Source organism: Dipodomys spectabilis, unplaced genomic scaffold, assembly GCF_019054845.1.
Source record: "Dipodomys spectabilis isolate Male_0828 unplaced genomic scaffold, ASM1905484v1 ptg000119l, whole genome shotgun sequence".
NCBI classification, from domain to species: domain Eukaryota; kingdom Metazoa; phylum Chordata; class Mammalia; order Rodentia; family Heteromyidae; genus Dipodomys; species Dipodomys spectabilis.
In genome coordinates, this window is record NW_024870796.1 from 471,476 (window position 1) to 494,617 (window position 23,142).

At 46.4% G+C, this 23,142-nt stretch overlaps 1 protein-coding gene across 1 annotated transcript in view; it reads left to right on the forward strand.

The window, feature by feature from the left end:
- Positions 1-22,394, forward strand: part of Gfpt2 (glutamine-fructose-6-phosphate transaminase 2) — a 43,313-nt gene extending 20,919 nt beyond the window's left edge. Inside the window, exons 7-19 of the mRNA XM_042688893.1 lie at positions 2,082-2,143; positions 4,193-4,272; positions 4,720-4,837; positions 7,835-7,998; positions 9,706-9,801; positions 9,909-10,006; positions 10,281-10,401; positions 12,634-12,791; positions 13,182-13,296; positions 15,580-15,707; positions 18,495-18,662; positions 20,533-20,694; positions 21,439-22,394. Coding sequence (XP_042544827.1) covers positions 2,082-2,143; positions 4,193-4,272; positions 4,720-4,837; positions 7,835-7,998; positions 9,706-9,801; positions 9,909-10,006; positions 10,281-10,401; positions 12,634-12,791; positions 13,182-13,296; positions 15,580-15,707; positions 18,495-18,662; positions 20,533-20,694; positions 21,439-21,483 — 1,515 coding nt within the window. The 3' untranslated portion in view covers positions 21,484-22,394. The remainder of the gene's footprint in view (positions 1-2,081; positions 2,144-4,192; positions 4,273-4,719; positions 4,838-7,834; positions 7,999-9,705; positions 9,802-9,908; positions 10,007-10,280; positions 10,402-12,633; positions 12,792-13,181; positions 13,297-15,579; positions 15,708-18,494; positions 18,663-20,532; positions 20,695-21,438) is intronic.
- Positions 22,395-23,142: the final 748 nt, after the last annotated feature.

Genomic DNA, 23,142 nt, shown 5'->3' on the forward strand with positions numbered 1-23,142 from the left:
CAAGGTACCTCCTGCTGCTGGGGCAGGGAATGGTTGCAGTTCCAGAGGGGGTTGTGTTTTCGTGATAAGATTGCTCAGAGCACATCTGCAGGCTCCAGTCCCTCGTGTAACATCAGGGAATTGGTTCCAGGAAAGAAAGCGAGAGAAGTCAGTGTGATCCCAGAGAGCTGAAGCCAAGAAGTACAGTCTCTCCATCACAGGGAAGACACAGCAGGAGGACTGTCCAAGAGGAAGTCCCTCCTCCTGAGAGGAGGAAGTGGAGCAGATAGCCCCAAGGCCCCCATGGGCTTGAGAGAGGCAGAGGGTGAGAAAGGTCCACATATCTCAGATCCCACCCTCCCAGGCATTTGGCCATCGAAAAAATCTCCTTCTAGGCAGCCTGGTGATAGCATTCAAGGTCTTGTAACCAGGACGTGCTGGGTCACAGACTGCTTTGAACTTACTGTGGTTTAAACTATTATCCTTCAGTGGCCATTTTTAGTCTACTGTCCAAACTCTTTGCCCTCTGACTCTTTATAAAGGGGGGATGTAAATAGAGGACATATTTATAAATAAAAGTTATGTCTCTCAGTCTCTCTTCCATAACATAGAAGAATGAACTCCAGGATCCTTTCTGATGCCCAAATCCATGATACTCATGTCTCATAAAAATGGTATTGTAAGGCTGGGAAGGTGGCTCAGTGGTAGAGTGCTTGTTTCCCATGCATGAGGCTCTGGGTTCGATTCCTCAGCACCACATAAACAGAAAAAGCTGGAAGTGGGTGCTGTGGCTCAAGTGGTAGAGTGCTAGCCTTGAGCTGAAGAGCTGAGGGACAGCACCCAAGCCCAGAATTGAAGCCCCATGATGGACAAACAAAAAAACAAAAAATGGTATTGGCATCAGGGGCTCACGCCTATAATCCTAGCTACTCAGTAGGTTGAGATCTGAGGATATCGGTTCAAAGCCAGCCTTGGAAGAAAAGTCTGTGAGAGTCTTCTCCAATTAACCACCAGAAAGCCAGAAGTAGAGGCATGGCTCAAGTTGGAGAGTGCCCAGCTGTGAGAAAAAAAAAATCTGAGCAAAAATTTAGGATCCTGAATTCAAGCCTCAATACTGTTTATAATTCCTAATATAAGTGCTATGTAGAGGGGACAATGACAAGAAAAAAAAATCTCCACATGTGTAGTACAAGTGCTGGTTCTATAGGCCTAACACTGGCTACAGCACATTTACCAGATTTTTTTTTTTTTTTGCAGGAATCAAACCCAAGGCTTCACACATGCTAGACAAGACTCTTATTACTAAGATACACATTCCTAGACCCAGATTATTTCATGTGGGTGAGGAGGAGTGGGTACTGGGTCTTGAACTCCTGACCCAAGCATTGTCCCTTGACCTTTTCACTCATGGCTAGTGTTCTATCACTAGAGCCACACTTCTGGCTTTTTGGTGGTTAATTGGAGATCAGAGTCTCACAGACTTTCCTATCTGGGCTGGCTGCAAACCTCAATCCTCAGATCTCAGCCTCCTGATTGATTAGGATTATAGGTGTGAGCCACCAGTGCAGGGCTGTAATTCTGGTTTTGTGCTGGGGCACAGGCATAGACATAGAAACAATCTTGTCTGGTCTAATCACCAAGTGGAGGGTAGAAATACTCTTGTCTCGGTTCACAGATGATCTGATTGCCCAGGTTCAAGGATGGAGCTCAGCTAAAGTACAGTTCCTTCATGGGCCTCCATCCTGCAGCTGCTCCCTAAATTGGTCCCTTCCTTGAGGCTGAGTATGGGGCATCTCAAGCCTCATTCTCATTTCCTGATCTAATATGGGCAGTCCACTCAGCTCACCCAGTTCTGGCCATCTTCAACCAGAGTTCCTTGCCAGTCCAGCCAGGCTTATGTTCTTCATGATGCGATTCACAAGTTCTGGCCTTTGGCGCTGCTGTGTGGTGTCTTGTTTTACTGGCTTTCCTAACCTCAGCCTGAGCAAGCTGAGCCCAGGACTGCTTCCCATCAACAGTGGCCAAAGGAGAGACCTGCCCAGGGCTGCAGGCTTAGCCAGCCGGATGGAGCTGTCCTTTACGTTCTTTTCCTGTGCTTACAGGAGGGTGCATTTGCATTGGTTTTCAAGAGTATCCACTACCCAGGAGAAGCTGTTGCTACAAGGTGAGGCCAAATGCATTAAGACTTCCACTAACAAATAAATAAATTATTTAGCTTGAGGGCTCAGGGAGCTCTAGGGTCTTTGACCAACTGGAAAGCACTTGCTGGGCTGAAATGACAATTGTACTTTTGGCCCTGAACACAGCACCTCACTCTCTATGGCTAGAGGTGCCGGAGTGCCTGTATTTTTTTTTCTTTTAAAGAGAAACAAAGTTAATTTTCGATGTGAAATATTCAGATTTTTGGAAGTTGGCAACAAATTAAAACGTAGAGAAAGACCAGATCCAGTCTTTGTGGGGGTTTAAAGCCTTATATAATTTGGAGGAACCCTCTTGGATAATTGATTACCTACTGATTATCCATCCCTAATCCATTAATTATCCATTATTTGTTGAACACTTCCAATGTGCCCATTTCCTAAAGACCTTTGTGGCATCAGCCTGGTTTCTGAACGGTTGGTGGGGAGGTCAGAGATGGGTAGAGTGGTGGGAAGGAACACGGGTGTCATCCTGAGGAAAGCAGGCTGCAGGAACAGCTTCCCAGGCGGAGGGTCCAGCATGGGAAAACAAGGGCCTAGGGCAAGTGTAGCACTCCAGAATCCCAGTTTGTCCAACGCGCTGATGAAGTAGAACAGGCCCTGCATAGAACTTCCAGTTTCCACGTGTGCTACTTGCCACCTGTTGTGGGCCAGGTTTGGGGATTGGCAGTGTCCCATGAACTTCACAGGCTAGAGGGAGATGTGGGTGGGTGCTGGCCTCAGAGGAGCCTCCGCCATGTGGGCTGCAGACCTCATTCTAAAGGTACAAAGCAGCCTTGGGAATATCTCTACAGCCCCTTTCCTTTCCCCAAGTTAGGACCAGAGAGGGCAATTGAAAGTTTTCCTGGTATCTAGGCAGAAAAATCAGATGAATTTATCGTGAGTCCATGCTTTTCTAGGACTGGATTGAATTTACCATTTGGAATGTAATTCTTTCAAACTGTAGAATTATAAAGTGGTTTCCTGTTTTAGAAACTCCCTTTAAAATCTGATCACACCTCACGTGATGACTCAAATGAATGCAGATGATGATGGTGGGAAGAAGCAATAAAGCTTTATTTTTTTTCCTTCAAAATTGCCAATAGCTGATGGCTCTATAACCACCAGGACAATCTTGGGAGAACTCTATGTCTCAAAGCCTTGAGATACCATAGAAATCAATCTGCAACAATAAGATTTGGACCAACCAGTTGTAAAGAAAATTAGATAACCACGTACCATCCCCTATCCCTCACCCCGCCCCTTCTCCCCCTCTGTACTGCCATCATTAGAAAGATGATTTCAGTTAGTTCCCCGCATTGGACCCACCACTAGGCCTCTGATTTGCTTTAGACCTAATAAAAGATTGTCCACAGGGCTGAGAAGGTAGAAGAGTGCTTGCCTTGCATGCATGAGGCCCCGGATTCGATTCCTCAGCACCACATAAGCAGAAAAGGCTGGAAGTGGTGCTGTGGCTCAAGTGGTAGAGTGCTAGCCTTGATCTGAAGAGCTGAGGGACAGCTCCCAGGCCCAGAGTTCAGGCCCACAACCGACCGGGGTTGGGGGAGGGGGAAACGGGGGGAGACTGTCCACAGTATTCAAGGTATATGCAACACCTTTTTCCTTGGCCTACACTTTGAGAACCCAAAAGAAGGGTCCAAATAGGTCACCACTGGAAAACAAGGTTGTTACTGCTATAAACTAGTAAGAGCCTGCATTGAGTCAGATAAACAGACCAACTGCATTCAAGGGCTAGACCAAGCCATTGAACAAGTAGCTTGTCAGATCACTGGTCTATATCCCCAAGAAATGGGTGGAGGTAAAATAGGACCCCGTTTTGTTGAACCATTGTGTCCAAGGCAGTTGTTGAATAATTTCTGGTTCTCAGTTGACCTGAGGGGAGTTGAAACCTTGGAGAGCAAAATTAAGAATCAGAGGGAGATGCTGGAGTCGGGAAGGACTCTGGGCTCTCTCCCACTAATAAGAAAGACAGACAATATTTTGCTGATGGGTAACTTGACACCTTATCCCCACAGGAGAGGCAGCCCCTTGCTCATCGGAGTGCGGAGCAAATACAAGCTCTCCACTGAGCAGATCCCCATTCTATACCGGACGTGTAAGTTTCCCCCAGAAGGCCTTGCGCAGTGTGGCACCTGGGCGATTGCTCTGGTCTGGTCAGCACCACTTGGACCTACCCAGGTGCATGGTATCTCAGTGGAGCTCTAGCATCATCTTTTTTTTTTTTTTTAAGCTTTTCACTGTGGATATTTTCAGACATCCACAGAAGTAGAAAGAACAGAACTCAGCTCAATTATCATGACAACTGTGCCCTCCATTTGAGTATTGCTTCGGTTTGTTTTGTTTGCATTTCTCTCCCACTGTAGCCATTTAAATGCTCTTTCAGTGGTGCTGTGCTATTTTGGGGGGAGCTTTTTACACGATTTGGCTGACGCAGCCCGTAGCTAAAAATTGCAAATTTTCTCCCACACACATTCAAAGGGGAGATGGGCTCTGCCAATGGAATATTCTACTGGGATCTGTAGCCCAGCCTTTTCTTTACTAGGCAATATTGAGAATGTGAAGAGTATCTGTAGAACCAGGATGAAGAGGCTGGACAGCTCCACCTGCCTTCATGCTGTGGGCGACAAAGCCGTGGAATTCTTCTTTGCCTCTGATGCCAGGTATTGAAACCCCTTTCACCTTTCTGTCTGGGGGATTGTGTAACCCAAGAGTGAATGTCTATAAACGCTATTCTTCTTTCTTTTGTGGGGCTGGGGATTGAACCCCAGGGCCTTTACACATGGTAGACAAGCACTCTGCAACACTGAATTACATACAACCCCAGTCCCACCATTTCCTACTTACCCTCCCCATCCCCCCACCACTTTTTGAGCAGGTTTTCTCACAGTGGGAGGCAGGAACAAAGCAGATCTCAGTCTTCCATAGTTCTCTGCTGGGTTCCCTCATGATGAGCAACTGCATGGGTCTTGAGTGCAGCCTGGTGCCCATGACTTAGCTCCTCTGATCTGCTGGGGGGGAGGGGGCAGGGCAGAGGCTGCACAGAGTAAATGGATGAGTAGCCAAGATTTTTGCAATGGGGAAATTTCACCTACAAACCTTGACTGCTAGTTTTGCTACAAAAAACTCACAGATCTGGCCTGGCCTCTCTCAGCCCCTGTTGTCTGAGGTGTTCCCCTCTGTTTGCTGGGACATTTGACACCAGACCAATGGGTCCTGCCCTACACTACTCTCCCTCTGACAAGGGTCTGACCATTTAGAGAAGATAGAGCCAAGATGGAGGGGCTCTGGCTAAAGAGGGGCTCTGATTCTAAAGTATATGTTCTCCTCAATATACAGATGAAGAATTCAGAGCCCAGGCCCTGCGTTCAAGCCCCAGGACCAGCAAAAAGGAAAACATATAACACTAGGTGCTGGGAATGTGGCTCAGTGGTAGAGTGCTTGCCTAGCATTCACGAAGCCCTGGGTTCAATTCCTCAGTACCACATAAACAGAAAAGGCCAGAAGTAGCACTGTGGCTCAAGTGGTAGAGTATTAGCCTGAGCAAAAGAAGCTCAGGGACAGTGCCCAGACTCTGAGTTCAAGCTCTGGGACTGGCAAAAAAAGAAAGAAAAAAAGACAATAAAATTTGAGAAATTCTGCCTTGTATCTATTTTGATACATCAAATTTTATATGCATACATCTACACACATAGAAGGAAGCAGGTAGGTAGAGAAAGAGGAAAGAGACAGAGACAATCAAAGCCTTCCTGCTATTGGACAAAGAAAGACACTAAGCATCAGTGTATGTGATATACACACACAGTGAGAGAGAGAGAGAGAGAGAGAGAGAGAGAGAGAATGAGTCATAACCTCTTTTATAGGCACATTTTCTTCCTTTTCATCCTTGGATGGCTTTTTATTCCCACTCAGCCTCTAGGAGGACCTTGCTCTGAATCAGGGAGCACTCCAGGCCAGCTCTCCTGGGAAATAAGAAAGAATAGGAATCAGAACATAGGCTGCAAGGCCTATTTTATCCCATAGCTAGCATCATAACACTGACTGTTAAGGATCGTAGTTCCCAAACTTGCGCTCCTCAAAGCAGGACCATGTCAGTGAGAAGCTCAGGTTATTTCAATGATTCTAACACACACACACACACACACACACACACACACACACTTATTTCAGATTTTTACACCCATAAGTGACAGCTTGCAATTATAATTTGATGGAGTTTTTACTTCATAGAAGCATACAGAATGATTGTGACCTTGCAAATCAATGTTGTCTTATATTCGATGAAATATGGGAGATGTTTTTCAAACTAGAAAAGGCATAAGTGTCTGAAAGAAGATGAAATGAGTATTTATAGACAAGGTAATTATACACATTTTAAATCCTACCAAAGGGCTGTTAGAACTAATACTGGCAGCTGGTTAGAAAATAAAAGATGCTGAAATAGTCACTGTGCTACCAGCTGCCTAGGCTGGTATTGCATTTACCTTATTTCTTCTAGTATCTCCTTACAGAACTAGCACTGCAGGCTGAAAAATCAGCAAACTCTTTTTGGTGCCAGTTCAGGAGCTTGAACATAGGGCCTGGGCACTGTCCCTTAGCTTTTTCCACTCAAGGCTAACACTCCTGAGCCACAGCTCCATTTCCAACTTTTTGCTTGTTATTGGGAGATAAGAGTCTCCAGACTTTCCTGCGTGGGCTGGCTTTGAACAAGGATCTTCAGATTTCAGTCTCCTGAGTAGCTAGAATTATAAGCAGGAGCTACTTGCACCCAGATCTCAGAATTTTATTGAACAAAACAAGCAACATATTCACGACAACTGAAAATAAATTCTTTAGAATAAGTCTCAACACCAATAGCCCAAGAACAAAAGTTTATGATGAGAAAGTTTTAACATCACTTTTCATTTTTTTTTTTTTTTTTGGCAGTTCTGGGGCTAGAACTCTATGCCTGAGTCTGGGCACTGTCCCTGAGCCTTTGTGCTCAAGGCTAGTGCTCTACCACTAGAGCCACAGAACCACTTCCAGCTTTTTCTGTGATTTAATTGGAGATAAGAAGCTCATGGACTTGACTTGGCTATCAGAGCTGACTTTCAACTGTGATCCTCAGATCTCAGCCTCCTGGGTAGATAGGATTACAGGCATGAGCCACAAGCAACTGACTAAACTTTTAATGATTTAGAATCATTTGTTTCAAGATCTGCTTCTTCCTCCAAATTAATCTGTAAACTCAACAGATCCCAAATTGAAGAAACCAGTGACTTACAAAAAAAAAAAGACATCTGTGAGGTTATTTAGAGAAATTTGAACATTGAAAATTTGATGATATGAAGAAAATTATTCATTGTTAGATAGTCTTATGGTAGGTTAAAAAAATACTCATTATCTCCCAGAGATATAAGCAAAATGTTTACAGGGGCAAAAATGATACAATGTTTTCCTACATTTATAATGAGTTAAGATGAGGGTTAGATCCACCTTCACATGCTGCCAATTAATTCTGAAGAGAGGAGAGAGAGAGAGACGGGAAGAGAGAGATTCACTTGCGGCAAATGTCTTGCAGATCTCATATTGGGAGACCATGAGTGACCAGTGACTGCCACCCAGTTGCAGTGAAGGCCTGGGGGGTGTCAGTCTTGATGTTTGTTCTTCCCTCACTCCAGCGCCATCATAGAACATACCAACCGGGTCATCTTCCTGGAGGACGATGACATTGCTGCAGTGGCTGATGGGAAACTCTCCATTCATCGAATCAAGCGCTCAGCTAGTGACGATCCATCTCGAGCCATTCAGACCTTGCAGATGGAATTGCAGCAAATCATGAAAGGCAAGTGTCCTCTGAGCGCTCAGGAGCAGCAGCCTCCGGGAGAAGGTGCTCCTGACAGGGTGGAGGGGAGCTGTTGTCCATACAGCCATTGACTACTGGAGAAGGACTGCAGGTGGCCTGTAACTTGCCCAGCTAAGAGGCCGTGGAGAGCTTAGCCTGCGACCCTGTGCTGTGGTTCCCTGGCATATGTTTCTATCCTCCTTTGTCACCCTTTATCCTCAAGAGCAAGAGGTCTGTAGTAATGGGAGGTTGTATGTAGCCCAGATTGCCTTCTAACTTTGAATCCTCCTGGTTTCAGGTGTGCGCTCCCACACTTGGCTGTTGAGCACCCACTTTTGTCTTCAACAATCTCTACTTTCATAGGGCAGGCTGAGTAAAGCTTTTGTTTGTTTCTTTTGGCAGTGCTGCGGGTTTGAACTCAGGGCTTTTCACTTGCAAGACAGGTGCTCTTACCACCAAGCTTTTCTATAATGATTATTTTTGAGCTAAGGTCTCAAGTTCTGCTCAGGTGTACACCTGCGCTGTGATTCACCTGTGTTAGCCTTCTCTTCATAGCTAGGATAACCGGTATACAGCACCACACCCAGCCCTCGGATGAAAAGGGGGATCGGACTTATATGCCCAGGCTGCTCTCAAACTATGATCTTCCCAAATCTCAGTCTCCGAGAAGCTAGAATTATAGGCCTGGGTCACATAAGCCACTTTATCAGGTTCTTTTTAAAATAGAGTCTTGATTTTTGCCTAGGTTAGCCTGAACTAAAGAATCTTCCTGTTTATGCCTCCCCTCAATCCCCCACCCCTGCCCCAGCTTTGAGTAAATCCTTAGGAACATGAATCTGTCCCTGCTACCACCTGCTCTAAAGTCCTCTAATGGCTTCCCGACACTCTTAGACTAAAATCCAATCCCCCTGCTGCCGCCTACAACTCCCTTCCTCCCCACTCCCACCTGAGCCAAAGCCTCTCCCCACCATCCTCAACCCCCTGCCATTCCAGACCTGGGCAGGCTGCCTGTTACACAGGCAAGCCAACTGCTTGCCTACCTGAGGGTCCTTGTGTTCACTTCCTAACCACAGGCAGCAGAGATGGAAGAACATTGCCTGCCTATCTCTGAACAGTCAGGGCCTGCTTGTTCTGCAGTCAGATGCACTACTTGATGATCATCCAATCCCTTCAGCTCAGAGCCCCAGAAATGCATGTGTGGCTGGAAACGTTTTGGAGTTGACTTTGGTTAGGGTTTGTTTGTCTGAACTACAGAAGAGGGGGGGATGCCTCTTTCTTTGGCTTTGTTTCATTTGGACTTCTCTAAGTGGGTGGCTTTTTGGAAATAAGGCATTTTACTTCCTTCTGGCCCTGCTAATGGGAGGGAGCATAGTTCAGGGGAACCAGTCACACCTTTCCTTCCTTACATGTCTCAAATAAAGCCCACCCCTCCTCCGGCTGCAGGGTCTACTATGTCAGTTGCAGATAATCATTGTACTTGACCTACTTCCGTCTGATTTGTCACTCAGAGGCAAGTAGGACAATACCTGCCGACACCCTCCGGGACCTGTGGTGGGCTTGACAGGTGTCGTGGTCACTCCTGAGTAATGACACAATGGCAGAAGGTTATACCAAAGACTTGGTGCCAGGTTTTTCCTAATTAAAAGCTAAGCGGTAGAAATGCATCCAAATGAAAACTCACCCAGCTCCTTGTCATTATTTGACCAGGTAACTTCAGTGCCTTTATGCAGAAAGAGATCTTTGAACAGCCAGAATCAGTCTTCAATACAATGAGAGGTCGGGTGAATTTTGAAACCAACACAGGTAATCCCAGCAGAATTCAGTGGGACACTCCATATGAGTCCTGTGCTATTGAATGAAGGCACTGTGTAGACTCAGCATTGACACCCTGCCTGCCCTGTGTCCTGCAGTGCTCCTGGGCGGCTTGAAGGACCATTTGAAGGAGATTCGAAGATGCAGGAGGCTCATCGTCATTGGCTGTGGGACCAGCTACCACGCTGCTGTGGCCGTAAGTATACGCTGGACCTTTGATTCAGAGAGCAAAGGGGCAACTGTGTGAGACATTGTAGGTGAGATCTTAAATTCCATCATACAGTGACCTTATGGATTTGGCAAAACCCTGGAATCCATTCCCACAGCTCAGCATATGAAGTGGCACTGAGTCAGGCCCTATGTGGCTCACTCTTGTAATCCTCCCCTGCTACCTGAACAGGAAGGCACCATGTTACACACTGTCCCCGGGGCCCACGGCTGACTTTTAGCCTTCATGTTTTTTCCTCTAGACCCGGCAAGTGTTAGAGGAACTGACGGAGCTCCCGGTGATGGTGGAACTTGCCAGCGATTTTCTGGACAGGAACACACCCGTGTTCAGGGATGATGTTTGCTTTTTCATAAGCCAGTCAGGTAAGGGATACAGGCAGTGTGCTCCCTTCCAGTCAACCCTCTGTATACCTTCCATGTGCCATGTATGCGCTCAGGCATTGGCTCACTTAACCCCCAAAGGCATTGATTACTGTTGCCCTTGTATAAGGAGGACATGTAGCCAAGGTTATAATGGAGCTACAGGTGGGCTGAGAATCTAGGTCTTCCCCTCCCCCCCCCCCCCCCACCAACCCCTCAGTTCCTCTCACCTCACTTCCAAGGCACTCATCAACGTTTTCTCAGTTTTAATGGAGAAAGAAAACAAACAAAAAACAAAAACAAAAAAACAACCTCCTTCAAAATTCTGCTAGGTTGAAAGTCCCATCTTCGTATGGGTTTTTGTGCTCCAGACCCAACTGTTCTCTGTGTGCAGTGCCTACAATGTCCAGCAGGGGGAGGCATGGAGAGATATTGTTCCGAGTCAATCCTGCCAGGGTACCAGACCAACACACTAGGCAGGAATATTTGCTCTTGGCCCAGTGAGATACTCAGCCAGGGTCTGGCATATGTCTGGAGCCCCCCTGAGCTCTCTGAGGATTTTTGAAATATTTTAGTTATGAAGAATTCCAAACTTTTATAAAAAATAGAGAGATGCATATAATGAATGAGTTGTCTGGCTTCAGCAAGGACCAACTCAGAAGATCTTGTGTGATCTTTATCCAGCCCCCCACCCGCCCTCTGGATTATTTTGAAGCCAATGCCAGACGTCATGTCATTTCCTCCATAAGTTCTCCAGAATGTCTGATGAAAATGATAAAAAGAAAAAAATAACCCCGAAGCCCCATGTCATTATCCTGATGGAAAAGTTGACAGTGACACTGTAATATCCACAGTGGCTTTTAATACTGGTCTAGTTTCCACTTCTTTAAAATACCATTTCCACTTTGGTGACTAGCTAAGAAAAACTAATGTGGTCATACCTACTGTCTGGGGTTGCTATGGTTGCCTTTGAGCTGATGATCCCAGCAGAGCTTGAAAAACAGTTCATGAGCTATGAACAAAATAACAGAGTTGAGTTTCATGTGAAAGCAGTCCCCCTGGCTGACTCCTGAGTGTCTGTACAGAAGTGTTCAGCTCTATAAAAGAAATGGTGAGGGGGACTATTCAAATTAGGGGGGGGCTTATGAAGGTATTTCCCCTCCCACCCCATCACTGGTGCTGAGCAAGGCCACACATGACCCTCCAGTGTGCTAAACCCAGATGTCCAAAGACAAGAAGGGAAAGAATTGAGCCATCGAACAGCACATGGTGTCTGCAATTAACACTGCAGAAAAGCCAGGATAAACACAGCCAAGGGCTGTAACCACGTGGATGGAACAGCATCCAGAGACTCGTGACCTTAATGGTTTTGATTTTATGGTGTGGCTCATGTTTAATTTAGTTGAGAACCCAGGGTGCTTATGCTGGCTTTTATGCATAAGCCCACTGAAGTAGCTTTATTAAGAAAAACTATTTGGGTCCCCATTGGGAAGCTGCAAGAGATGTGTCCTTTCAAACAAGGTCTATTTGAGGAAACACCTTGTGGGTGGTTTTGCTTCTTCAATGTCTGAACTGTCAGACTGATAACTGAAAAACCTGTAACACCTGGATCAGGTCCTTTGTCTCTGTGGTTCCCAAGGAATGAGTTCATGGACACAGTGGGAAAAGTAAAATGGCAAAGGTTTGCTGAAGAAAAAGATAAACAGAACTCCTGCTGGTCAGAAGGGAGGGAATCTGATGGGCATTCTTCAAGGGCCAGTAAGATCTTCCCAGGAGAGAACCACAGGACTCTCAAGATTATTGGATGGCCTTTAGGCCCTCTCAGCCCCCAGATCCAATCAGAGGCTCCACACACAGCCTGCGCAAGCTCTCCACGCATCCTTCAGCCCCGCTGACTAGGGGTCTACTCTGCAGTCCAATTAGTCCATAGTTCGTGTGCAAGTCTTCCAGGGGCAATGACACACTCATGTCATGTCAAGACTGCTCAAGGCCATGGTGATGTGATGTCTAGGGGCCTGCACGTCAGGCTGCTCCAACCTCCACGGGAGAGGTGCCTTTGCCCCAACTTCATTGCCAATCAACAGGGAAGGGAGGGATGTTGAATGTGCATTTTCTGTTGAAGGCTGGCTGATGGGGTGGGGGGGGGGGGTGATGAGTTAGGGAAGGGGCAGGGTAGGAGGCTGGCAGAGCGCCTGAACGTGGCTGACATGCACTGAAAGGGCCCTTGTGTGACAGGCGAGACTGCAGACACACTCTTGGCTCTGCGCTACTGTAAGGACCGCCGAGCCCTGACTGTGGGTGTCACCAACACCGTGGGCAGCTCCATCTCCCGAGAGACCGACTGTGGCGTTCACATCAATGCTGGGCCAGAGATCGGTGTGGCCAGCACCAAGGTAGGAGGCATCTATCCTCTTCTTGGGAGAGGCTGGGCTGGCTGGGTGGGGGATGGGGAGGGCCTGACTGGTGCTGTGCTCTCCTGGGACCCACGGGAGCAAATTGTACCCAGCTCTACCAAGAGCCTCTTCTCTTTGATCCCTTCCTTCCTTCCTTCCTTCCTTCCTTCCTTACTACCTTCCTTCCTTCCTCGTTCCCTTCCTTCCATCCGCTCTCCATCTCTTTCTCCCCCTCTCTTCTTTATCTTCTCGCCCTTGCCACCCCCATTTTTTCTCCTTATTTATTCTCCTTTTGTTCATTATCATTTTCTGGTCTTTGTGTTGTCCTTCAGTGCTTCAATCATCTCTGAGACAAATATTTTCAAATCTTTACCACATTCCTTCTTACAGGCTTACACCAGCCAGTTCATCTCTTTGGTGATGTTTGGCTTGATGATGTCTGAAGACAGAATTTCTCTACAAAACAGGAGGCAAGAGATCATTCGTGGCCTGAAATCTTTACCTGGTATGTTCCAGAATCAACCCTTCCTTCCTTCCTTCCTTCCTTCCTTCCTTCCTTCCTTCTTCCTTCCTTCCTTCCTTCCTTCCTTCCTTCCTTCCTTCCTTCCTTCCTTCCCTCCCTCCTTTCCTCCCTCCTTCCCTCCCTCCTTCCCTTCCCTCCCTCATTCCTTTCCCTTCCTTCCTTGCTTCCTTCCTCCTCCTTTCCTCCTTATTTTTTGTATTAGTACTGGGGCTTGAACTCAGGGCCTGGGTGCTGCCCCTTAGCTTTTTTGCCCAAGGCTGGCGCTCTACCACTTGAGCCATAGCTCCAATTCCATCTTTTTGGTGGCAACTTGGAAATAAAAGTCTCATGGAAATCCCTGCCCAGGCTGGCTTTGCGATCCCCAGATCTCAGCCTCCTGTGTAGCTAGATTTACTGGCCTGAGCCACAAGCACCCAGCTCTTTCTTCTATCTTAAAGACAATGCCTTGCTAGATAGCCCAGGATGGCACTGAACTCTCAATCCCCTGCCTCCACGGTGATTACAGGCATGCGCTACCACACACAACCTCCCCTCTAATCAAATCCAGTGACGATACTTGGCCACTCTCTTATTTGACTGTCTCCTGTAAACACTGCTGTTAATCACTCTCTCCATCTAGAACTTCTACCACTGCTAAGCCCTCTGGCAGCTCTCACTGGGCCAAGATTAAAACCTGCCCTCTTCACCAGGCCCTGGATCCCTCCACTGGGCCCCTGTTGCCTCTGACCTCATCCGGCCCCCTCCTTCTCCCTGGCGGCTTAGGCCATGCGTAGAAAGCTAATTCCAGTACTTGGCAGATATTTACTTAAAAATGACAAAGTTAACTTGACATTTCAAGAGCACTAAATTGGCAACAAATATTGCCAATTAATTTTAACATCAAATTTTCACTAAAAACTTAGAATTGTGGGGGTTGGGGGTGGGGAGACTTGTAGCTACCAGCCTGAGATTGACTACCTCCCAACATTTAGCGACTTCCCTGAAATCAGGCTAATTTTAACAAATGTGATTTCCTAAATATACTTTATAATGAAATGCATCCATTTTTAGAAAATTAGCAGACAGATTCAAGAGATTCTTACCCCCAGTTAACTAGGATAAAAAAAAAAATCTGAAGTGGGAGGTGTGGCTCAAGTGGTAGAGTGGCAGCCTTGAGCAAGAAAGCTAAGGAAGAGTGCTAGGCCCAGAGTTCAAGCCCCACTACCAGCACACACAAAAGTCAGACATTAGGTTGAAGATGTGGCCTACATATTGGCTACCTGATGGAGTCTTTGCCTAGCAAGCAAGAGGCCCTGGGTTTAATACCTAGTACTAAAAAGGAGAAAAAAAAGGTTAAACAGTACCACTTTTCTGTTTTTTCCTGAAAATAAAAAAATGTAATGGGTTTGTTATGTTAAAATATAATTTTATTATTATTATTATTTATATTTAAGGTATTGTTTAGAGAGGTTGCCACTTCACAATGCAGGTAATGTGTACATTTCTCTTTTGGATACTGTCATTCCTTTATTTTTTTAATGACTAAAAGTACCTTTTTTAAAATTTTGCCAGTCATGGGGCTTGAACTCAGGGCCTGGGCACTGTCCCTGAGCTCCTTTTGCTCAAGGCTAGCACTCTACCACTTGAGCCACAGCACCACCTCTGGCTTTTTCTGTGTATGTGGTACATGAGGATTCAAACCCAGGGCTTCATGAATGCTAGGCAAGCACTCTACCGCTAAGCCACATTCCCAGCACCTAGTGTTACTTTCTGGTGTAGTAAGTAATGAAACACAGTACACAAAAGAAGAGGCTCATAGGGATTGTAATAATTTTAAAATGTGTGAAGTTCTGGGACTGGAAAGTTTGGGTACCACTGGTCTAACTTGTACTGGTTTTGCTTTGAATCATAGTACATGGTAGGAAGAGGGGTGTTCATTGGAGTGTCAGTTCTATGTCTTGCTGGCTAGTGATTTTGTCTCTGTGGGCTCAGTTCTCTTCCTGAAAAATAGATCTAGAAATCGTAGTTTCCCTCCTACCTTATAGGTACTCAAGAATGTATTCACACAGCTAGGAGCTACCATTCCCCTAACAAATTCCTGGCCAGTAATACAAGCCATTTCCCACAATCTAAATGTAGAACCATCTAAACCAATCCAAGGATACCAAACCTTTTAAGGGGTATACGTTCTCAAACCTTATGTTATGCCCTAGAATTTTCTCTCTGAATATTGTTTTGAAATCAGAAAATGACTAGCTGTCTCCCTGTTCCTTGTGCTTGACTTAGAGCTGATCAAGGAAGTGTTGTCGCTGGATGAGAAGATCCATGACCTGGCCCTGGAGCTCTACACACAGAGGTCGCTCCTGGTGATGGGGCGGGGCTATAACTATGCCACCTGCTTGGAAGGAGCCTTGGTGAGCCCCCTCTGCCCAGCCTCCATCTCCCACTAGCCACGGTGCAGCCCCTGGGAATCGTGAGGGCAGTCAGAGGAGATGAGGCCAAAACCAGGAAGAAAGAGAGCAAGGAAATAGAGCTGTGACTCAAAGCTCTGGAGTGCTAGCCTTGAACAAAAGAGCTCAGGGACAGTACCCAGGCCCAGAATTCAAGCCCCGCAACTGACAGAGAGAGAGAAAGACAGAGACAGAGATGGAGAGACAGACAGAGACAGAGACAAAGAGAGACAGAGAGAGACAGAGAGAGCGCAGGGCTGGGAAGACAGCTTAGTGGTAAAGTGCTAGCCCCAGAAACAGAAATGATTGCAAGCTTAGTTTCTATTGATGAGAAATGGCACCCCATGATTGAGCCCTTCAAAATGATTGATTTATGCCAGGCTCCATCTAGAATAGCTCAGTCACATGGTATGCCAGTTTTGGTTCCCATTGTACCCAGAAAGAAACTAAGCTCAAAAGCTAAGTACCTTGCTTGAGATTGCATAGAGGAACTAAATCAAATGCCAGTTCTTGTGGTCCATCCATTGTTCCCATTAGCATTTTGTTTTAAACTGATGACTGGCTATTTTTTCCCCCATGGCCACAAAGATCCATGGCAGTGGAGAAGAAAGCTAATAGAAGCAATCAAGATGCCAGGACCACCAGAATACCAGGAGGGTGGGCAGAGCTATGCAGGAGCCTGTATCCAGCACTTACCCTTCTCTAGCTATTAGCTTGCTATTTATTGATTGAGTTGCTTAGCCAGCATTAACAGGATCCACTAGTGGCTCCAGGTGAGACCACATGGGACACTGAGATGAGGACACTAATCATTACCTGGCTGCACTCCTCCCTCCCCATCTGCCCTCAAGAAGAAGACATGGCCGGGGCTGGGAAGGTGGCTCAGTGGTAGAGCACTTGCCTTGCATGCATGAGGCCCTGGGTTCGATTCCTCAGCACCATATAAGCAAAAAGAAAAAAGCGGAAGTGGCGCTGTGGCTCCAATGGTCGAGCGCTAGCCTTGAGCTGAAGAGCTGAGAGACAGCGCCCAGGCCCAGAGTTCAGGCCCCACGACTGGACCCCCCCCAAAAAAAAAAAACCCAAAAAAACAAAAAAACATGGCCATGCCTGGCACACATGGTACACAAGAGATAAGAGATGTTCAGAGAGTTTTGCAGATGATTTTAGTTAAGAGTGCAAGCTCCTCTTCCTGTTCAGGTATCCAGAAGTTCTCCAAACAATATCCTTTTGTGGCTTTCTGGAACTGCCATCATATGAATATGATTGATTTTATCACTGATCATTCTCAATCAGCCTAGCCTTTAGCATAATGCTCTTCCCAGAGGTTGGGGTGATGATGTGGAGCTGAAAGTTCCAAACATCTGCTCCTGCTTCGGTCTGAAGCTACCTAGGAGCTGCCAGCTTGTTACTCAGGCATTAGCATCGAAAGACAATGTCACTTTGGACACTCCAAGGCCTTTAGGAAAGATAGGCCAAGATAAAGGACAAAAACCAAACATGTATTTCATAGTATCACCATCCAGCTCCGTCTTTGAACTCAGGTCACATACAAGATTCTCATTCTTGTTCGAAGGAGTGAGAAGCCAGGCACTGGTGGCTTATACCTGCAATCCTAGCTACTCAAGAGGCTGAGATCGGAGGATCACGGTTTAAAGCCAGCCCTGGCAGGAAAGTCCGTGAGACTCCTATCTCCAATAAACTACTTAGAAAAAGCTGGGAGTGGCTCTGTGGCACTGTGGCTCAAGTGGTAGAGCACTAACCTTGAACAAAAGAATCTCAGGGACAGCGCTCAGGCCCTGAGTTCAAGCCTTAGGACCAGCAAAAAACTGGCACACACTGCTTGAGGGACACAGAAGTAAGCTCCCTTCCCCCCTCACACCAATAGTTATACTGCTAGCTGGGAGGCTTGGCTGCAGTGGCTAAGTGTGCTGATGAAAGATGGGTATTCAAATATGTCTCTGAGTCTTTGAGGAAAGAAAGAAGTGTTTGGGCTGCTGCTGGTACAAGTCAATGCCCCCTCTGTGGTCACGCAGAGGCTGGGCACTCCACATGTCTGTGGTCTCCAGGGAGGAGCTTTGCTCTTCACACTGTTTCCCTGACTCAAATAAGTGGTTCTAGGGAGTACAGGGATGCTTTCTTTGATGTTCCATTAGTGCCACAGCATGCACTTTCACGGTAACTGAAATAGAAATGGGTCTCCCTGAACGTAGAAAAAAAAGTCCAGTCAGAGTCCATTGTGTGGGATTCTACTACACAGGTCAGTGACCTCCGGAAGTATTAAGGATCTAAAACTGGGGAATGGTTCGTCAGTTCATTGAATAAGGGTACACCTAAACAGAGCACAATGTCGTGTTATACATGATCTTTGTAGGTCATGTGGTTGTGGTTGGCTAAGCAGGGACGGAAGAAAGCGAGACTGATGCCAGTGTTCATCCGAAGAGGGTAGCCATGCATGGAACAGAACAAAAATGGAGCTATTCTGCCTAGATGCCACTGGCTAAAAAAAAAAACAGCCCCGCAGAGGCTGCCAGCTGGGCCTTAACACATACCCTGGACAGCAGCCAGACCTTGTGCTTGGCCCTGCCCTTGCCATTGGTGCTGTTGACTGGTCTGTCCCTGGAGCCATCTGCTTTGTGACCCTCAGCTGTCACCTCCCCCAGCTTCTTTCTCCTCTCCATCGGATCTAGCTGCGCCACCCACCCTTATCTACCCAATGTGACATGGGTCCAACCTTGTGTTTTCTCCCTCCAGAAAATCAAAGAGATAACCTACATGCATTCAGAGGGCATCCTGGCTGGGGAGCTGAAACATGGGCCCCTGGCACTGGTTGACAAGCAGATGCCAGTCATCATGGTCATCATGAAGGATCCTTGCTTTGCCAAATGTCAGAACGCCCTGCAGCAGGTGACAGCCCGTCAGGTGAGGTCCTTCCCCGGGGCTGGAGTCTCCCCCTCCCTTCCTCTCTTCTGCATGTGCCCAACGCGTCTTCCAGCACTGGCTGTGGGTTGTGCTGCCAGTGAGTGGGTGTGACCGTGCCCTCTCCTGGACTCCCTTAGGATTAATGTACATATTCTGAAGGGAACTAGGCAGCCTGCAGCCATATCCTACAATGGGCACTCAGGGAGGCCCAGTGACTTAATCTGCACCGGCCCCCTCCAGCAGCTCGGGATCCTAGGTGTGGGAAGCAGAGGAGGCAACTCCTGCCCAAAGCCCTGGGTGGGGGTTGGGGAGGAGCAGGTTCCCCCCACACACAAAGGCTACAAGGTAGCTCTGATGCTAACTCTGCAGCATTGGGTCAGATTTCACAGGTTAAGGGTTCATTCCGCCACGTGACTGCCTACTGGGGCTTGAACTCAGGGTCTGGACACTGTCCCTTAGCTTTTTTCACCCACAGCTTGTACTCTGCCACTTAAGTCACCCCTCCACTTTGAGCTTTGTGCTGGTTGCTTGGAGTTAAGGGTCTCACAGACTTTGCTGCCCAGTTGGCTTCAAACTGCGATCCTCAGATCTCAGCCTCCCGAGCAGCTAGGATTCCAGGCATAAACCCCCGCACCCCAGCACCCACCTGTTTCCTTGAGAGGCCTTCCCAGACACCAACCTTATCTCTCAGTCACATCTCCCTGTTTTATGGCCCTTGTGGCATGTATATAGAATTCTTATTGATTTGCTTATGATTTTGTTTTTTTTACAAAATTGTTTTGTTTTTCCATCACTAGATTTTGAGCGCTATTAAAGTTCAGAATGAGGCCCTGGGGGTAGAGGCTCAAGGCTAGAGCACCTGTCTAACAAATGCTAGGCACTGACTTCAAACCCCAGTACTGCCAACAACAACAAAATTAAAGCTAGGAATGGGTCTGCTTGGTCTTTGGCAAGACACTTGACAAATGGGTGCTGAATCACTACCCATGGGTGACAATCACCTTCCCAGAGAAAAGGAGAAAACACCAAGAAAAATCTCATCACTACATCCCTTACCTAAGAAACAGCTGTAACACCACCTGTAATTCCAGCAAAACAAAATTAGCACCATCTTGGTAGTAATGCTGAGTCCAGAAACTCTACTGGGTGTGAGGCTGGCTTTCCTTCCTATTTTTTTTTTTTTTACCATGTGTACTTTTATTAGAATATATTAATTGTACAAAGTGGTCTCACTGTGGCAGTTCTATACATACACATATTGTACTTTGAGTTAATTGTGTGTGTGTGTGTGTGTGTGTGTGTGTGTGTGTGTGTGTGTGTGTGTAAGTGGTCTCACTGGCAGTTTTATACATGCACATATTGTACTTTAAGTGTGTGTGTGTGTGTGTGTGTGTGTGTGTGTGTGTTGGTCCTGGGGCTTGAACTTAAGGCCTGGGCACTATTCCTGAGTTTGTTTGTTTTTTGCTCAAGGCAAGCATTCTACCACTTGAGCTACAGCTCCACTTCCAGCTTTTTTTTTTTTTTTGCTGGTTAATTGGAGATCAGTGTTCTCACGGATTTCCCTGCCTGGGCTGGCTTTGAACTGTAATCCTCAGATCTCAGCTTCCTGAGTAGCTAGGACTAGCCGGATGAGCTACTGGTGCCTGGTTTTTGTTACTCTTCATTATCCCTGCCTCCCTTGCTTTTTTGTTTTATAGTTTCTATAAGTTTTATTTTGCTACTGTTATACATGGATGTAAGTATTTTCATCATATTCCACCCCCTCCCTCCATCTTCTTTCCCTCTTGCATGACTAATGGGCCTCTTCCAACAGTTCCTTGGTTACCTTCATGAAAGATCTGTTTTATGACCACGGTCCTGTCTGCCCCAGGGTCGCCCGATTATACTGTGCTCCAAGGATGATACTGAAAGCTCCAAGTTCGCATACAAAACCATCGAACTGCCCCACACGGTGGACTGCCTGCAGGGCATCCTGAGCGTTATCCCCCTCCAGCTGCTCTCCTTCCATCTGGCCGTTCTCCGAGGATATGACGTGAGTCTCAAGCTTGCACATCATAGAGCAAAGAGAAGCATAACCCCAAAGTGCCTTTCTTTTTAATTGGCACATGTCTTTACATAGTTGTGCAGCACAAGGTGGCATTGCAGTACACACATACAACCTTCAGTTCCTTCTAGTTTTCTTGCTTGTTTGTTTGTTTGCCAGGCCTAGGGCTTGGAGTCAGGGTCTGGGCACTGTCCCTGTGCTGTTTTTTTTTCGTTGTTGTTGTTTGTTTTGTTTTTTGCTCAAGGCTAGAGCTCTACCACTTTGAGCCACAGCTCCACTTCATTTTCTTTTTTCTTTCTTTCTTTCTTTTTTTTTTGGTGGTTAATTGGAGGTGAGTGTCACAATTTTCCTGCCTAGGCTACTCCTGAGTAGCTAGGATTAAAAGCATGAACCACCAGTGCGCAGGTGAAAGTGAAGTTTTGTAACATTATACATCAAGCTAGTTTTTAACTGTATGCATCATATTCTTTTACTAGCATTAACATAGCATATATATATATATATATATATATATATACATCAAGTGCATAATAAGTGTTGTTTGAATGAACTACACATTATTCAGCTAGATGAAGCTTCTGGAGTAAGAAATCCACTTCCACAATGCTGATGTTCAGGGAGCTCATGGGCTAGAGGTGACAGGAGCACCTGTCTCCTTGAATTGGAGGAGTCTGATAAAAGTCAGTGTCTTTGATCTGTGGGATTGTGAGCAGTTCCTGTCTTTCCTTTTAGGTTGACTTCCCCAGAAACCTGGCCAAATCTGTCACCGTGGAATGAGAACAAGACTATGACCAGACCATCCACCACCTTTAGTCTAATCCAAGACCTGTTCCAACCGCAGGGATGCAATGCGGGGAGAGAAACAGAACATGATTCTGCGTGTTCCACGTGTTCCTGGTAGAGCTCGACAGCTTCCAAGTGCCTTCTACCCAAGTGCTTTTGCTTACAGCAAATACTGTTTCTCTGTGTCCTGAAGTCATCTGAGGAGAAAAGGGGGGGGGGGTGTCACTGATTACAGACGGGGATCAGAGCAGACTTTTCCACTACTGTGCAATAGACAATACCGCTCTCTTCTGAGTAACTGTGAACCTTTTGTAACCAACCTTTTGTTTTTTTAAAAAATGTATTTAACCAATATTTTGTTTACAAAAAAAAAACAAAATATTTATAATGATGATTGTATAGCTTCTAAGTTATTTTTCTAGTATATGGCTTTCGGTCACCATGGTAACTGACACCCAAGCTGTGCACCTCGGCTATACTACATGCCACCTCTGGGCTTTGGCAAGTAGAATTCATCTTCGATTTGAGCACCAGGCATTGACCTCTGGACTCCTTTCTCCTTTTCCTTCCTCCCTAGGTTTTTACTGATCCCATTCATCAGCAAAGTCCCTCCAGTTACCCTCTGATGCCTCCTCTAAGTCTTGCTGAAATCTTCTTCCTTCAACATTTCCTTCTCCAATGGGACCCAAATCCCTGCAACCCTCTAATTTCTGTTGAATCAGATGATGGTTGTTTCTAAGTCCAGGCAGCAGTGTGGTCTCTGCTCTCTACTCACAGTAAAACAGCTTGAAATGTCCCATGCAAGAGGATAGTTCCAAGTGGGCTGTCCTATTTTCTATTTAAAAGCGTGCACAATCAAACTTACTATGCAATTTAAAGACAATAAAGATGGTACAGTTTGGGGAGGTGTTGTGTGTTTGGTTGATCTCATTTTTTTTTTTTTTTGGTGTGCACTCTGAATTTTAAGGCCTAAAAGAATGCAGTAGTAAGCCAGGCGCCGGTGGCTCACACCTGTAATCCCAGCTACTCAGGAGGCTGAGATCTGGGGATCGTGGTTCAAAGCCAGCCCGGGCAGGAAAGTCCACGAGACTCTTATCGCCAATAAACCACTAGAAAATGGGAAGTGGAGCTGTGGCTCAAGCTCTCTTGAGCTGAAGAGCACAGGGACAGTGCCCAAGCCCAGAGTTCAAGCCCCAGGACCGACCGAAAAAACAACAACAACAACAAAACTCAGTAGTGTCTGCTGGGAACAGCCCTCCTTTGCTCTTGAGAGGGTGTAGACAGGGTTTGAGTGTGTTGAAACAATTGTAGTTGAAACATAATCTTTATTCACAATCTCTTTATTTCTAATCATAATCTCATGGGTTGAAACATAATCTTTATCCCCAGCAGTGAATCTCAGCATCAATAAAGCCCACCATGAATTCAGAACTTCTGATCAGCCTACACTGAATCTAAGCACACAGCCCAAGGTCATATGTCAGAGAAATTAATACAATCAAAGAGCTATCTCTCTCTCTCTCTCTCTTTGTTGGTCATGGGGCTTGAACTCTGGGCCTGAGTGCTGTCCCACAGCTCTTCAGCTCAAGGCGAGCGCTCTACCACTTGAGCTACAGCGCCACTTCCAGTTTTCTGGTGGTTTATTGGAGATAA